Genomic DNA, 17,954 nt, shown 5'->3' with positions numbered 1-17,954 from the left:
AACATCTCAACTTCTACCTTGTCATGGCCCCTTAAAGTCAATTATACTTCAATAAGATTACCCCTCATTCTTCTAAATGCTAAAAGAATACTTTTTAAGCCATTCGTGACAGGACAAGTCTCCCATCTCAGGAACTAACCTAGTGAATCTCTTCTGGACTTCTTAAATAAGGAGGTCAAAACTGTACACAGTACTCCAGGTGTGTCTCACCAACACTGAGTACAATTGCTCTACTTCATTTGGAGTTTAATGAGAGTTGGTATACCACCAAAGACTCATGCAAATTTCTACAGATGTACGGTGGAGGACATTCTGACTGGCTGCATCACCGCCCGGTATGGAGGCTCCAATGTGCAGGATTGAAAGAGGCTGCAGAGGGTTGTAGACTCAGCCAGCTCCATCATGGGCCCGACCCTCCCCATCATCGAGGACATCTTCAAGAGGCGGTGTCTCAAGAAGGTGGCATGCATCATTAAGGACCCTCACCATCCGGGACACGCCCTCTTCATGTTACTACCATCGGGGAGGAGGTACAGGAGCCTGAAGACCCACACTCACTCTGCCACCAGATTTCTGGATGGTCCATGAACACCACCTTTTGCACTATTTATTTATTTTTGTAACTTACAGTAATTTTTATGACTTGCACTGTACTGCTGCCGCAAAACTACAAATTATACTGGCCACTTCTGCATGCTAACCTTTTGTGTTTCATGCGCAAGAACATGTAGATCTCTCTGTATTTCACTCATTTGCAATCTCTCTCTATTTGGTTAATAGTCTGCATATTGATTCCTCCTACCCAGGTGCATAACTCCACACTTTCTCGCATTAACATTTAAGGTCCTTTTGCCCATCCACTCAACCTACTTCCTGTGGCAGAATTCAAAAATCCTCACTGCAACATGCCCTTCCTTCTCTCTACAACAGTGTAAATAAAAAAAACCCACCCCAGACGTCACTGCTAACTGTATCAGTATTCACTTAATGGGGTCAGAGATCTTGTTATACCTTCCAGCTCACAAGAACAAAATTTACTGAAGTAAACACACAATCACAACAGGCACGGATAAAAACACAGGCTCCGTCAATCGCACTGAGGGCCAATGTCCAATGATCAGTGACTGGACTTTAATGCATAGGAGCCCCAACTGTTGCTTCAGTTATTGCATCTTGCATTGTGGATAGGGGTAGGTCAGAGATATTAGGGTAAGGGAAGTGAGGGGTGGGGGAAGGAGAGGTGAAGCGTGGAAGGTGGGAGGAGAGGGGAAGAGAGATAGGAAAGGGCAAAGAGGGGAAGGGGTGTGGATAGGGAAAGGGGAGAGAGGGTAGGAGGGATAGGGAGGGGAAGGGAGGGGGAGGGAAGGTGGAATGATGCATCCCTGCTTCCTCCAAGGAACAAAGCCCAGATTTGACTCTAATTGAAAGCCGGGGCTCGATTTGATTAATTGCATCTCTCTCTATCCCCCCAACTTCCTTGCTGTGTTGCTTGCCTCCCTTCCCCCTACACTCCGCACCCCTCCTTTCACCTCACCTACCTAACCCACCCCTTCCTCCATTACACCTTCCCCCCCACCACCACCATATCCCCTCCCTTTCCCATTCTGACCTACCCCATCTCTCAACCTTTCCCTCTCATCCTTCACCCACCCCCCCCAACAAACCTGCTCTCTGCCCTCCCCTCTCCCTCCAATCTCACCACTCTCCTCCTCCCCCCAGCAGACATTTAAAAACTGTACAGATTGCTTTAAGTAATTAAAACATATTTTACAATTTTTAACAAATTAAAACACGCAGGAGATAATTAAAAACACCAAAAGAAAATAAATTAAAATTAAATACCTTTCTTCCGCCGCTCCTCCCCCTAGTCTCCAAGCTCCTGTGAATGCTGACTCTGATCCTATGCCAGACCAGCTTTGCATTGGGTCAGGGGTGCATTCCCTAGTGCTGAGGACAGACTGGTTATGCCATTGGACCACACCTGGAACCCAGCGACGGTGTGGAGTGATAGATGATGTGACAGCACTCGTTAGTCAGTTAGGAAGCACAGGGGTTATTTCCCAGGAGCTGGTGAGAACAACGGGCTTGTCAGAATTGCCAGCAGGGCACAGAATGAACTGGCCCTGTACCCCACACCCGCACTATTTCCAGCTCGTTCACACTGCAGCAGAACCACTTCACAAACTTACTGCTGCATCACTGAACAATAAGCACCTGAGAATGAAAATTGTGAAAAGTAAACAGAAATGTTTGCTGACCAACACCACTACAGCAGTCCAAGACAAACACATTTAGTTACAGATTAGGTAACAAACTCATTAATAAATAAATGAATTAGACACACAGTAATGCTTAGAAATTGAAAGACACCCGTTTTGGAATAAGTAGGCAGAGTGGATTGGTTGTTGGTCAGGAGAGGACTGGCAGTCAGGAATAGGGATTGGTAATTCAATGAGGGGGTGGTGGTAGTGGGCAACTGGTAATCAAGGAAGGTTTAAATAGGATGGGGAGGGGTGGGGATCATTGGTCAGAAGAACACAGGACCAACAGCTGGGCCAGAGCAAGGATTTTTTAATATTTCTAAAACTGGCTTTATTCATAATAAAAGAACACAAAGGAAGAAACAGAGCAAAACTTTTACATTCATGGTCAGTTCATGCAGTAGTGTGAACTTTTTTTAAAAAAGGAAAAAAAGAAAAAAACCATAGCACCGTTGCCACTTATGTGGCCCCTGGGGTGATATGCCCTTTCATTATTCCAGGGGCTTCCCCAACCAACTCAGCCCCTCCGTGTGTGGTCGAGGAAGGGCCCTAGACTGTAGCCCTTCCCCACGGCAGCCCTGAGAGCATATTGTACCTGATGACCAAGCTCTTCCCACTCATTGACAGAGAATGCCATTTCCACAGACCCAATTTTTGTTTGACCTTCCCAATCTGCTCCAGCCAATTCTTGTTACACGCCTCAGAACCAGATCCCCAGCACCTTCAGGTCGTCGGACCTGACGGTGAAGGGGACGTTGGATCAGTCGGTCCAGTTACCAAAGAGCATGGCCTCACTCTTCCTGCAGTTGACTCTGGTCCCCGATGCCAACTCGAACTGGTCGCAGATGCTGATCAATTTGCAAAGTGACGATGGATCTGAGCAGAAGATGGCAACTTCGTCCATGTAGAGGGAGGTTTTGACTTGTGTGCCTCCTGCCTGGCAATGTCACCCCTTTTATGCTCTCGTCCTTCTGATGGATTCGGCAAAGAGATCTATGCAGCCCACAAACAAGACAGGGGAGAGTGGACAACCCTGCCTGACTCCAGACTTGATGGGGAAACTATCCGTCTCCCACCCATTGAATTAGACTGCACTGTGGAGATCTGGGTAGAGCAATTGGATCCAATCTCTGACTCCCTCCCCAAAGCCCATTTTGGAGAGCACGTCCGGCATGTACGTGTGGGATATCCTGTTGAAAGCCTTCTCCTAGTCCAAGCTGACCAGGCAGGCATCCACCTCTCAGTCCTGCACGTAGGCGATGGTATCCCTGAGCAGCGCAAGGCTGTCAGAAATTTTCCTGCCTGGTACAGCACAGGTTTGGTCCAGGTGGATCACCTGTCCCAGAGCAGACTTGACCTGGTTGGCAATGGCCTCAAATAGGATCTTATAGTCCATATTCAACAGTGAAATGGGTCTCCAACTCCTGATGTCCTCCCTCTCCATCTTCTGCTTGTTGATGAGGGTAATGATGCCCTTCCTCATGGAGTCTGACATGCTGCCAGCCAGAAGCACAGCGTTATACACTTCCAGCAGGTCTGGGCTCATCCAGTCCCACAGAGCCGAGTACAACTCTGCCGGTAAGCCGTCACTTCCAGGAGTTTATTCGTGCCAAGGGAACAGATGGAGTCAGTCGGCTCCTCCAGGGACAATGGCTGATCTTGACTCTCCCACTTGCTGTCATCTAGCACCTCCATGATAGACGAGGGTAAGTTCTGGGAGGCTGTGCTCTCTGTGGTCTTTCTGTCATACAGACCAGCACAGAAGGATCTGCAGGTCCTCAGGAGCAAGCACAGTAGTGTAATGGTTAGCGTAACGCTACTACAGCACCAGCGACCTGGGTTCAATTCCAGCTGCTGTCTGTAAGGAGTTTGTATGTTCTCCCCATGTCTGTGTGCATTTCTTCTGGGTGCTCCGGTTTCCTCCCACATTCCAAAGACGTACAGGTTAGGAAGTTGTGGGCATGCTAATGTTGGCGCCGGAAGCGTGGCGACACTTGCGGGCTGCCCCCAGAACATCCTATGCAAAAGATGCATTTCAATCTGTGTTTCGATGTACATGTGACTAATAAAGAAATCGTACCTTTTCAGTATGTCTGTCTGTGAGGATGTTACTGAGCCATCCTCTTCCTTAAGGCTGTGGATCACAGAGCTCCCCATGAACCTTTCGGAAGAAGTGTGAGCACATTTCATCCTGCTCCACAAATTGGACCCTGGATTGGAAGATGATCTTGGAGGATTCCGAGGGAAAGAGCCCAGCTTGCCGGGTCTTCTCCTGTCAGAGTTCCTCTTTCACATCCACCCCCCTCAACTGCAGAAGGAGAAGTTGCTGCAGGTCTGTCTGGAGTTGGCACAGTTCCCTTGAACTCTGTCTTGCTTTCTGAACACCTTTGAGGATGAAGAACCTCTTCATGTTCTCCTTGGTTGCCTCCCACTGGTGAATTGGAGAGTCAAAGTGGGGCTTCACGGTTCTCCAGCCTGTGTAATCCCTCGTTAGTTCTTCAATGTTCTCTTGGGTCAGCAACTTGACGTTCAACTTCCACGTCCCCCTGCCTGCCTTCTGGTCATCCTGTAGGTGACAGGAGGCTCAAAGGAGGCAATGGTCAGAGAAGAACACCGGCGTGACGTCGGTGGATCTGACCATGAGTGCCTTCGATATGAAGAGGAGGTCTATCCCGGACCTTACTGAGCTGCCTGGTCTGGTCCAAGAGTTTTGCAGAGGTGCTGAAAGCGTCGCACAACTTTACATCTTTAACTGTTTTCCTCAGGAGCCTGGAGCTGCTGTCCAGTCTCCTGTCAGCACTGCCGGATTGTCCAGCCACATTGATGATGCAGTTGAATTCACCGGCCAGAATGACTGGTAGGGATGTTGCCAGCAGCGGTGGGAGCTGCTGGAGGACAGCTCACCACTCGCTCAGCGTGAGCAAGGTGCACAAATTGATTAGCTGGAGCAGAGTGTTACGGTACTTTACGTCTGCCACAAGGAGCCGCCCACCCCACCGCCTCTTTGACTTCAGTGATTGAGAAGTTGCCCCCCCCTGCAGCAGAATCCCCAGGCCGCATGCGGGACTATCATTGCCCCCTGACCATGTAGACAATCCCTGGGACCACCAGCGCGATCACCTCCGATAGATGTGGCAGTCCACACTCCTGTAGAATAGTCACATCTGCCTTGACCTTGACAAGGTATTGTAAGGCAATACCTAGCAGCAGGCCTAATAGTACAGCTACAGATTAAAAAATATAACATTGCGGCAATCACCGAGTCATCGCTTAATGATGGATGTGATTGGGAGCTGAATGTCCAAGGCTACACAGTGTATAGGAAAGATAGGCGGGTAGGCAGAGGGGGTGGTGTGGCCCTGATGGTTAGCAATGATATAAAATCAATTGAAAGAAGGGACATAGGGTCAGAAGAAGTAGAATCCTTATGGGTTGATTTAAGAAATGGCAAGGGTAAAAGGAGCCTAACAGCAGTTAGATGTAGGCCCCCTAACAGCAGCCGGGATGTGGACTACAAGTTACAGTTGGAAGTAGAAAAAGCGTGTCAGAGAGACAATGTCAAGATAATTATGGGGGATTTTAATATGAAGGTGGATTGGGAAAGCCAGGAAGGCAGTGGATCTCAGGAGAGAGAGTCTGTGGAATGTCTACGGGATGGCTTTTTGGAGCAGCTTGTTAATGAGCCCACCAGGAGATCGGCTGTTTTGGATTGGGTGCTGTGTAATGAACCTGAGATGATTAGGGATCTAAAGGTAAAGGAACCATTAGGAAGTAGTGATCATAATATGATTGAGTTCAGTTTCAAATTTGAAAAGGAGAAGCTGATATCAGGTATATCAATATTTCAGTGGAGCAAAGGAAATTACAGTGGCATGAGAGAGGAACTGCCTCAAATTGATTGGAAATGTAAGCTAGTTGGAGGGACGGCAGAGCAGAAATGGATGGAATTTCACAAGAAATAAAGAAAGTGCAGGACAGATATATTCCAAGAAAAAAGGTTATGAATGGAAAAAAGGCACAAATGTGGCTAACAAGAGAGGTGAAGGCTAAAATAAAAGCAAAAGGGAGGGCATATAAGAAAGCAAAAATTAATGGGAAAACAGAAGGCTGGGAAACTTAAAAACTTACAGAAAAAAACTAAGAAGGTCATTAGGAAGGAAAAGATGAATTATGAAAGGAAGTTGGCAGACAATATACAAAAGGATACTAAGAGTTTTTTAAAAATATATGAAGAGTAAAAGAGAGACACGGGTAGATATAGGACCAATTGAAAACGGTGCGGGAGAGATTATAATGGATAACAAAGAGATGGCAGAGGAACTAAATGAGTATTTTACATCTGTCTTCACTATGGAAGACATCAGCAATATACCGGATAGTCAGGGGTCTCAGGGGATAGAACTGAGTTCAGACAAAATTACTAGAGAGAAGGTGCTCGGGAAGCTAAGTGAACTAAGGACAGATAAGTCTCCCGGACCGGATGAAGTGCACCCTCGGGTTCTGAAGGAGGTGGCTTTAGAGATTGCGGAGGCATCGGTGATAATTTTCCAGGCGTCAATAGACTCTGGCATGCTTCTGGAGGACTGGAAGGTTGCAAATGTAGATCCACTGTATAAGAAGGGTGGGAGCCAGCATAAGGGAAATTACAGACCTATTAGTCTGACATCAGTGGTTGGAAAGTTATTGGAATCGATCCTCAAGGACGAGGTTATGGAATACCTAGAGATGCAATGACAAGATAGGTCTAAGCCAGCATGGTTTCATGAAGGGAAGATCCTGCCTGACCAACCTACTGGAGTTTTTTGAGGAGATCTCAAGTAGGATGGATAAGGGAGAGGCTGTGGATGTTGTGTATTTGGATTTTCGAAAGGCCTTCGACAAGGTGCAGCGCAGGAGGCTGCTAAATAAGATGAGAGCCCATGGAATTACAGGTAGGATATTAGAATGGGTGGAGCATTGGCTGATAGGCAGAAAGAAAGGGTGGGAATAAAGGGATCCTGTTCTGGATGGCTGCCGGTTACCAGTGGTGTTCCACAAGGGTCGGTGTTGGGGCCGCTTCTTTTTACACTGTGTATCGATGATGTAGACTATGGAGTAAATGGTTTTGTGGCTAAGTTTGCAGATGACACCAAGATAGGTGGAGGAGTAGGGAGTATTGAAGAAACAGGAAGGTTGCAGAGAGACTTAGACAGTTTGGGAGCATGGGCAAAGAAATGGCAGATGAGATTCAATGTTGAGAAATGTGCCGTTGTACACTTTGGAAGAAGAAATAAACGGACAGATTATTGTCTAGATGGGGAGAAAATTCAAAGTACAGAAGTGCAAAGGGACTTGGAGGTCCTTGTGCAGGTTACCCTAAAGGTTAACCACCAGGTTGGATTGGCGGTAAGAAAAGAGAATGCTATGTTGGCATTCATTTCGAGAGGTATAATGTATAACCTCTCAAAACGAATGCCATCAACACATCCTAATGTGTTGATGAGACTCTATGGGGCACTGGTGAGACCTCATTTGGAGTACTGTGTGCAGTTTTGGGCCCCTTATCTTAGGAAAGATGTACTGATGTTGGAGAGGGTTCAGAGAAGATTTACGAGGATGAGTCCCGGAATGAAAGGTCTGACATACGATGGTACTCATTGGAGTACAGAAGAATGAGAGGGCACCTCATAGAAACATTTCAAATGTTGAAAGGACTGGACAGAGTAGATGTGGCTAAGTTGTCTCCCTTGGTGGGTGAGTCCAGGACAAGACGGCACAGTCTTGGAATTAGAGGGTATCCATTTAGAATAGAAATGAGAAGAAATTTCTTTAGCCAGAGGGTCATGGATTTATGGAATTCATTGCCATGTACAGCTGTGGAGGCCTGATCATTGGGGGTGTTTAAGGAGAAGATTTATAGGTATCTAATTAGTCAGCTTGTCAAGGGATATGGGGAAAAGGCCGGGAATTGGGGCTAGATGGGAATAGTTTAGCTCATGGTGAGGTAGCGGAGCAGACTCGATGGGCCAAATGGCCTACTTCTGCTCCTTTGTCTTGTCTTGTGAAGGCGTTAACACATCGCATGGTGCTCTTCACACTGTGCACGTTTACAGATGCCAGTTTTATCTTCATGGTTATTGAAGTTCAATGTTCACATATACAATCCATTGCCAATCAGCCTGAGCCCTCATACCCACAGCCTTGGTGAACTGCCTCACTGTGTTTGGGCTCAGGTACTGGGAATGGTCTCCCCCAGGATGTGGGGTCCCCTGTGGTGATGCTGGTGGTGTCGGTGGGAGGAGATCAGTCTATGTTCCTGTTCTGATCTCTGGCTCTGATTGTTCTGCACCCTCCATCTCTTGGTGCTGGGGTGTGTCGGGCACTGTGCTGGTCCCGGTCTCCCAGAGCTGGGGGGGAATCGGCAAGTTGAATTCTTGCCTCGCCCGTCTTTGTCTGTAGGCTCCCCTCCTCTCTGTCCCCTCCATTTAGACTCTTTCTCTGCCTGTGTCGCTGTTTTCCATATTTACTTCATCCTCTGCTGAGAAGTGGTTGCTAGCGTCCATCCATTGCATTGCCTTTTTTTCCCCCGTTACTTTTACTCAGTAGCCTGAGGTCTCTTGGGTGGTGTCTCCTGAGACTTCTTCCTTTTCACAACCTGCCACTCCTCTTCTTGTCCCTCTGCCCTCCCCTCTTCCATTGAACTCCTTGGGGAGAGGTCTGGGGGCTTTTTGCTGGTGTTTGGGAGCTCGAGGTGGTTGGCCTTTCCTCAGTCCTGGCCTCAAGTCTCTGCTGGGGCCTCTGCACTGGTGGGGGGGGGTGCATCAGCATTCTTCTGGGGGTTGTTGGTGCCAGCTCCCCCCCTCATTGCCTGTGCATAGGTACAGGCACGTCTTGGGCAGGCCTTGTAGAGACGTCCTGCCTCCCCACACAGGTTGTAACTTTTGCTTTCCCTGTAGTCCTTGGTCTGGTGGCCTTCCTGCCTGCAAGTTCTTGCCGATGACTGCACTGCATTGGGCCGCCATATGTCCAGGTTTGTTGCAGTTACGACACAGTCTGGGTTGTCCTCGGGTAGATGGATGTACCCGCGGTTCCCTCTAATGGTGAACACTGAGGGAGGGTGGATGATGGCTCCATTAACGCCCACCCTTAGCTTGACCTTCACCTGGCACTTGCTGGTCCAGATCCCAAACAGGTCCTTGACATCAACACAACTTCCTGCTCCCTCGACGTAACAAGCCAGGAAGGTGAGGACATCCACAACGGGCATGTGTGGGTTAAACACGTGCACCGTTATCTCACGCTCCTTCTGGGTGGGGAGGGTGAAGAGTGCCTGCATCTTCAACAGTGACAGTGGAACTTCGTTCCCCTTCTCCCGAAAGCCCTGTAGCATCTTCTACCGTCCCACCGGGGACTTGAAGGTAACGTCAAAGTACCCGTTACCTGGGAAGTCCGGAGGCAGTAGATGTCCTTCACCTCGAACTTGCAGCACTCCAGCAGGACCTTCTTGATGAAGAAGTCCCTGGTGAAGGGGTTCCCCTCGCTGAGGTCATTCACTGCCACCCTGACAGTGATGCAAATCCCTGTCCTCCTCCCAAGACACTCATTGCTGCAGCCATCCTGATGGAGCTGGTTGGTTATAGCAGGTTATGTGTTGGAGAGAGGTGTTAGATTTGTTTCCCAACCAGCATTAGGATCGACCCCTCTCATCAGCCAGCCACTTAATGGCGAAGAGTCCCTGTTACCCTCCTTCTTCTTCAAAGTTCATGCTCGCAGAGATCACCCATGAATCCGCCACGTAGATCAGCCTCCGTGTTTCCCGTCCCAGGAGATCGGTGGCAGTGATCACTGACTCTCCCCTGCCAGAGGAAGGATGGGGTGTTCCCAGAGGTAGGGAGAGGGAGCTGAGGGAAATCCAGGTGAGTATGGCATTAAAGGCACACACTGAAGTGGGACCCAGTCCTAGTGTCCCCTTTAAGTAAAAAGGAACGTGGCCTCACAAGCACTGCGGACGGCACAGATAATGGACAGCGCGGACCACGCTTATGGGAATGGTAATTTCTGAAGGAATGTCCGGACATGCGTTACAAGTCACTGGATGCACCTGCACACTCCTCGGCTCCTCCCTGTATCAGGAGGAGCCAGAAGGAAACTCGCGGACTTTGATCCAGTCGCATTAAGATTCCAATTTTCCTTTAGGTTTTCATTATTAGAATTGAAATGGTAAGCCTCCAAAAGTATTGGTATTGGTTTATTATTGTCACTTATACCAAGGTACAGTGAAAAACTTGTCTCACAAACCGATCTTACGGGTCAATTCATTACACAGTGCAGTTACATCAAGTTAGTATGGAGTGCATTGATGTAGTACAGGTAAAAAAACTAACAGTACAGAGTAAAGTGTCACAGCTACAGAGAAAGTGCAGTGCAATAAGGTGCAAGGTCACAACAAGGTAGATCATGAGGTCATAGTCCATCTCATTGTATAAGGGAACTGTTCAATAGTCTTACCACAGTGGGATAGAAGCTGTCCTTAAGTCTGGTGGTACGTGCCCTCAGGCTCCTGTATCTTCTACCCGATGGAAGAGTAGAGAAGAGAGAACGTCCCAGGTGGTGGTGGGGTGGGGGGGGAGGTCTTTGATTATGCTGGCTGCTTCACCAAGACAATGAGAGGTAAAGACAGAGTCCAAGGAGGGGAGGCTATGTCCACAACTCTCTGCAGCTTCTTGCGGTCTTGGGCAGAGCAGTTGCCATACCAAGCCGTGATACATCCTGATAGGATGCTTTCTATGGTGCATCGTTTTGCATCCCTTGATCCAGTTTCTGGGCATAAGTACATGCGCGACAAATCAGATGAATCGTTACCAAAAGAACGATTTAACCAAAAAATCAGACAAAGTCAAAAAACAAACAAATTATCATTAAAGGGAATAGTTTACTACTGACATAAAAAAAATCAGAATTAGGATAAGTCGACCAAGGAATCATTCAATAAATAGTGAAATGGCAAGAATGTTAAATAACTTCCCTCAACACTTACAGAGCTAATTGACATTGTAGGCATGGCAGGCTATCCAAATAAACTGACATAGCGATGGGCTACACACCGAGCTAGGAATAACAACACATAGTCGGTGGGTTGAACTCAAGACTGGTTTATTCGAATCTTGCCGTGCTGGCTTTTAAGCAGTTAAGTTTCCGCGCTCGACGTACGGCGATGACGTCAGAGGTGCGCCAACCGAACCTCTTCCCGCGCGCTGGCTTTCTCCCCTCGCTGTCGAAGAAGAAGGCCCAGCACTATTTTGTGGCTGGCCTGTCTGCTGATGTGCGCGCTGACTTCGGAGCCGGTTCGCTTGCGTCAAAGGTGGGTCGCCGCACTGAAAACATTTAAGATGGAAGAGGGAGTGGTAGGTGATAAATTCATTAAAACTAGAGATAATAAAATTGTTAGATTAAGTGAACACATGATAATAGGGTAATTAAGTGAAGGGATAGCAGAGATACCATTACATATGGGGAAAAAATGAACTATAATAATGCCAAAGGACTGGCAGACAGCTGATGTGATTCTTACATATAAATAGGGAAATAGCACGATCCTTAGGAACCACACACCCATCAGCTGAGCATCAATTCATAACAGAATCCTTAATCACTAACTTTTCTAGAAATAGTTACCAGGATTCCAAAAGGAAAGGTCATGCAGGACCAATGTGACGGAATTCTTTGAGGAATAAGCAGAAAAAGATCAAGAAGAGTATTGCAGTGGGTGTAACATGCATGGATTTATGAAAAGCTTTTGGTAAGGTACTGAGAGGCTGAGTGAGAATATGTAGTCAGGACACACACCCATACAAACATTCTCTCTCTCTAGCAGTTCCTTGAGATCAATGTTGACTTGTTTCCACTCACATTTTATGGCTTCTGAAATGGATGATGGGGCCAATGTGGGAACTGGAGACACTTTCACAGTCGGGGAGAGAGTTGCCTGACAGGGCAGGTGGTCAGGCAGACCAGGAGTTTTGTGCCAGGTCTGAAGTCTTGATCTAACATACTCTTTTACTCAATCAACTAAAGACTGTGCTGGTGCATTGAATGTGGATGTTTTCTTTGGGTTCAAGGCCCACTCTGGAGCTAAATTTAAGTGTTATATGGAAGAAGTGATGCACATGTCACCTGCCTGATGAAACACTAATCTGAAGCTGCACTTGCTTTACTTGGTAGATGTAACGATCCCATGGCACTCCAAATGTCCTTAGCCATTGTGTGTCCTTCCCTCTACATCAGCTACAAGAGTTTATCAGGTCATTATCACATTGTTTTAAGTGAGAGCCTGCTCTGTATGAAACGTCTGCAGTATTCATGCAACTGCATACAGCAAGGATGATACTTCCAAAGTCAAAGTCGAGTTCACTGTCATATGCACAAGTATGTGTATGCACAGGTGCAATGAAAAAACCTACTTGCAGCAGTATCACAGGCACATTGCATCATGTAAGCAGTATTCACAAGAAAAAACATAAATTAAACATTATACACAATTTTTACAAGAAAGAACACAATTAGAACAAAAAAAAACAAAGTTCACTTTATTGCAAAGTGGTCATGGTGTTAGTAAACTGTACTGATTAGGGTTGTGCCGGTTGGTTCAAGAACCGAATGGCTGAAGGGAAGTAACTGTTCTTGAACCTGGAGGTGTGGGACTTCAGGTTTCTGTACCTTCTGCCCAATGGTAGCTGAGAGAAGATGGCATAGACCGGATGGTGGGCATCTTTGATGATGGCATAGACCGGATGGTGGGCACCTTTGATGATGGGTGTTGCCTTCTTGAGATAGCACTTTATGCAGATACTACCAATGATGGGGAGGGATGTGCCCATGGTGTACCAATTGTACGCAGTTGGCTCAAAAGTGCTTTGGAGTGCAAAGGAAAAGGTACTGAGTGTAATTCATTCTTTCTGAAGCTGAATAGCATTGATGCCATGATTACAAGGGATAGGAGGATATAGTTTGGTGAAGAGTTGTGTAAGGAGCATAAAACCAGCAAGAACTTGTTAAACAATGCCCTGTTTCTGTGGTGTTATATTTTGCAATATATTTATCAGAAAAGGCCCACAGTTTCTGGTCTGGGTAATGATGGAATGGGAGCATTTGCTGTAATTAATATCAGTGGGTGGAGGTCTGCAAGTAACATAAATCATCAGCTTCTGGAGTGATGAAGATGGCAAACGGGAAATGGAATTAGATGATGCTGGCTGGAGAAATAATCTCAGAAATCTATCATGTGAAACGCAAGTATCAGTGGATGATTACAAAGAAGTGCATTCACATGGGTTAGGCAATAAGGAAATACCCCCAATCTTTTGTTGTGGTTCTTGAACAGCTTCCTTAAATATTTACATGGAATAAGCAGCTGTGAATTAGACACTGCCACCTTAATAATTACAATTAGCAAGGGTTAGTTACTTTCTCAAGTCAAGAGTTTAGAAAATAACACAAGCTATGAATCAATGCTAATACAATGGTGTTATTGTGAACAGATCCAAAAGGAAGTGAGGTGACCAATCCTTCAGGTGCAGTACAAAGGTTCACTTGGAGCAGTGCAGTTGGTATTCATCGTGTGTAATGAGCTGTGTCTCTCTCTCTGTCTCTTTCCTTCAAGCTCGTTCCAGTTCTTTATCAATTTTACCTGTTACAAAGTCCTTTTTCCTTCATCAAATTAAACTTTTCATCAAATTCCTTTTTGGGATTTATTTGATCCTTTTCTCTTTCTTAAAATTTGTCAGAGGTAGAAACTGCCTTTTAACTTTGGGGAGTTCATTTTAAATTTAATTTTAAACACCTTTTGCTTTTACGACCTCTCACTTTGCTCCTGCTTGGAAATGTCCATCTCCGGCCAGCCTGTGGCTCAGTTCAGTGTGTGGGACTATGTGGTGTTTATTGTCATGCTGCTCGTGTCTGTGTTCATCGGAGTCTATCATGCAGTTAAGGCCAGAGCCCAGCAGTCCAACAGCCAGTTCTTGCTGGGAGGCAGGCAGATGAGGGCAGTGCCCGTTGCCATGTCACTTACTGCCAGCTTCATGTCGGCAGTTACGGTGATTGGGACACCGGCAGAGGTTTATCGCTATGGGGCCATCTTCTTGATCTTCTGCATCAGCTACTCAATAGTCGCCATCGTCAGCGCTGAAATCTTCCTGCCCATCTTTTACAGACTCAACATCACCAGCACCTATGAGGTAGGTCCTCCAAAAAATTCAGGCTCTTGAAACTCCTATCCAAACCTTTGTTACCTCTAACTTCGATTATTTCAGTGCTCTCCTAGTTATTATACCTCCTGGAACTGTCTTTAATCTTGAACTCATCCAAGACTTTGTTGCCTGTATCCTAAATCACACAAAGCCTGCTTTGTTTATGCGTCACTGCTATTCTTGCTGAGTTGCTCTGTTTCAAAATTCACACCCTTGATTTCAGATTCCTCTCTGGTCTCACCACTCCCTGGTTCTGCAAATTTCTGCAAAAACTTTTCTCCTCCACTCCAACATTTTTAAAGTTGTTTTTTATATCACACCTGTCAGTATCTTAGCACATGCCATATGAAAGTCTTTTCCCATATAGTCATTGTTATAACTTATTATGACACAGAGGTCCTTTGGCCCTTCCTATCAATGCTAGCCTCCAAAACAGCAATCTCATCTGTTCCATTGTCTTTTACTTATTCTCTCTCAGATGCCGATCAACTCTCCTCTGATTCGTTTCCCATTTACCTAAGCTAACGGGTACATTACAGAGCCAATTAGACCGAGCAGCACATCTTTGGGTCGTGGCAGGAGACTGGAGCACCAGGGAAACCCATGCAGTCACAGGGAGAACATGCAAACTCAATGTAGACAGCACCCAATGTCAGGATCAAACCCAGGGCCCTGGAGTTCTGAAACAGAAGCACTGACTGTGGCACTGTCGTGCCACTTCTGCTGTTACTGTTGCAACGTAGAAGACAAAGCAACCAAGTTGCAAATGCATGCAAGATCAAATCATTAAAGAAGTCATGACGGGCATAGATAGGGTGGACAAGCAATATCTTTTTCCCATTATTGAGCCATCCAATACCAGAGGGCATGCATTTAAGGTGAGAGGGGGTAGGTTCAGAACTGACGTCAGGGGCACTTTTTTTTACTCAGAGTGGCGGATGCCTGGAATGAGTTGCCTGATAGGGTGGTGGAGGCAAATTCTTTGGGGGCTTTTTAGAGGGGCTTGGATGGGCACATGAATGAGAGTAATATGGAGGAATTTGGGATTTCTGCAGGTAGAAGGGATTAGCTATGTCAGCACAACATTGTGGGCCAAAGGGCATGTTCTGTGCTGTACTGTTCTAAGTTGATAGTGAAGATGTAGGAAAAGCAATTTCTGGTTTTTTTTGGATGAATAAACCAAGATAATGTGACTAGCAAGGTCAGTGATGAATCCCCATTCCTCCTGCCTTTGAGGTTGTGGTGCTGGGACTTGAGTTAAAGATGGTCCCACATTGTTGTTAGGTAAGGATTCTGACCCAGTGATGATTACGAAATAGTGATACTATACAAGACTATGTGTGTCTTTTTGAAATTATATAGGGCCTTGTTGACACTGCACCTGGACTATTGTATACAGTTTTGCTCTCCTCACCAAAAAACGATTTACATGCTACGGAGAGAGTGCAGCAAAGATTTACCAGACTGGTTCCTGAGGTGGCGAAGAATGATTGAGTAGACTAATCTAGAACTTAGAAGACTGAGGGGTTAACTAAAATTAGTATTTTTAAACCTGGATACTTAAGCAGTATTTATGTAATTAAAACTCACTTATACTTCAAGCAACATAACGTAAAACCTTTTACAGTGAGCCCTGTTTTTGGTACATGACAACTTTGTTAAACCAATTGATTCCAGTCGGGAAGGAGTCAATGTAGGTTCTAATTGGATGTAAGTAGTTGAAAAGTACAAAGTTCTTAGATTGCTCGACAAGATAGGCATGGGAGGATGATTCCCCTGGCTGATGTCCAGAAATTGGAGTCATTATCTCAAAATGAGGGGGAAGCTGAAATGACAAGAAATTCCTTTACTTGGAGGATGGTGAATCCATGGAATTCCTATGCTGACAGGCTGTGGAGTCTCCGTCATTCAAAACAGAAATTGATGGGTTTCTGGGTATTAAGGAAACCAAGGGATATGGGGAAAGGGGGCGGTGTACATGTACCTGTCTACATTAGTGGTGCTGAGGTCAAGAGGGTTGAGAGCTTCAAGTTCCTGGGAGTGAACATCACCAACAGCCTGTCCAGGTCAAATCACGTAGATGCCACAGCCTAGAAAGCTCACCAGTGCCTCTACTTCCTCAGGAGGCTAAAGAAATTTGGTTTGTCCCCTTTGACTCTCACCAACTTTTACTGATGCACCATAGAAAGCATCCTATCTAGATGTATCACGGCTTGGTACAGCAACTGCTCTGCCCAGGACCGCAAGAAACTGCAGAGAGTTGTGGACACAGCCCAGCGCATCACAGACACCAGCCTCCCCTCCTTGGACTCTGTCTTTACCTCTCGCTGTCTTGGTGAAGCAGCCAGCATAATCAAAGACCCCACCCACCCGGGACATTCTCTCTTCTCTCCTCTTCCATCGGGTAGAAGATACAGGAGCCAGAGGGCACGTACCACCAGACTTAAGGACAGCTTCTACCCCACTGTGATAAGACTATTGAACAGTTCCCTTATACAATGAGATGGACTATGACCTCACGATCTACCTTGTTGTGACCTTGCACCTTATTGCACTGCACTTTCTCTGTAGCTGTGACACTTTACTCTGTACTGTTACTATTTTTACCTGTACTACATCAATGCACTCTGTACTAACTCAATGTAACTGCACTGTGTAATGAATTGACCTGTACGATTGGTTTGTAAGACAAGTTTTTCACTGTACCTCGGTACGTGACAATAATAAACCAATACCAATAGGGAAGGAAAACAGTGCTGAGGTGGAAGATGTTGTTCAATGGCAGAGAAAACTCAAGGTGTTGAATGTCAAACTCCTGCTCATATTTCTTGTGTTCTTATACGTTTCCAAGTCAGAATGGTTCTGAGATGAAGGGGAATTTGCAAGTGCTGGAGAGGCTACACCCCTGATACCAATGTGCTTCTAATGGGTAGAAGTTGTGTGTTTTTCCACTAAGAAGCCCGGGTCTAAATGTTGTTCTAGTCTTGCTGAATGTCCATCATTATCTCTAGTGCAGTGAATAGACGTAAGCACCACGTGATCATCCCCTTGTTCTGATTTTATGGTACAAGGAAGATTATTGATAAGGAACTGAACAAAGTCTGAGGACAAAGACCATTTCCGACAAGTGTCAGTCTAATCATCACCCTTTGGCATCAATGCCATTACCTTCACTGAATTCCTCACCATCTGCATCCTGAAGGTCCCTACTAACCAGCAATTTAACTGGACCACGTACATATGAACTGTGGCTACAAAAGTGGGTCGGAGGATGGTTGAGGAGTGACTTACCTCCTGAGATCCTAAAGCCATTCTACCATCTACTAGTCTACCAGTGATGGAATATTTTCCACTTGTCCTGGACCATAACACTCACAAAATTTGTCATCACTTAGGACAAAACATCCTATCCAACACCCTAAATATTCCCTCTCTCCATCACTAGTACATTGTAGCAGCAGGGCTATCA

The 17,954-nt window shown here is 46.1% G+C and overlaps 1 protein-coding gene and 1 long non-coding RNA gene across 2 annotated transcripts in view; one reads left to right on the top strand and one right to left on the bottom strand.

Moving 5' to 3' along the window:
- The window catches only part of LOC127580944 (uncharacterized), a 47,635-nt gene extending 45,481 nt beyond the window's left edge, over nucleotides 1-2,154 (bottom strand). The window contains exon 1 of the long non-coding RNA XR_007957910.1: nucleotides 1,843-2,154. This is a non-coding gene — a long non-coding RNA (uncharacterized LOC127580944). The remainder of the gene's footprint in view (nucleotides 1-1,842) is intronic.
- Nucleotides 2,155-13,853: 11,699 nt separating this feature from the next.
- The window catches only part of slc5a8l (solute carrier family 5 member 8, like), a 47,771-nt gene continuing 43,670 nt past the window's right edge, over nucleotides 13,854-17,954 (top strand). The window contains exon 1 of the mRNA XM_052034765.1: nucleotides 13,854-14,473. Coding sequence (XP_051890725.1) covers nucleotides 14,120-14,473 — 354 coding nt within the window. The 5' untranslated portion in view covers nucleotides 13,854-14,119. The remainder of the gene's footprint in view (nucleotides 14,474-17,954) is intronic.

This window comes from Pristis pectinata, chromosome 20, assembly GCF_009764475.1.
Source record: "Pristis pectinata isolate sPriPec2 chromosome 20, sPriPec2.1.pri, whole genome shotgun sequence".
NCBI classification, from domain to species: Eukaryota; Metazoa; Chordata; class Chondrichthyes; order Rhinopristiformes; family Pristidae; genus Pristis; species Pristis pectinata.
This window is presented reverse-complemented; position numbering and strand designations above follow the sequence as displayed.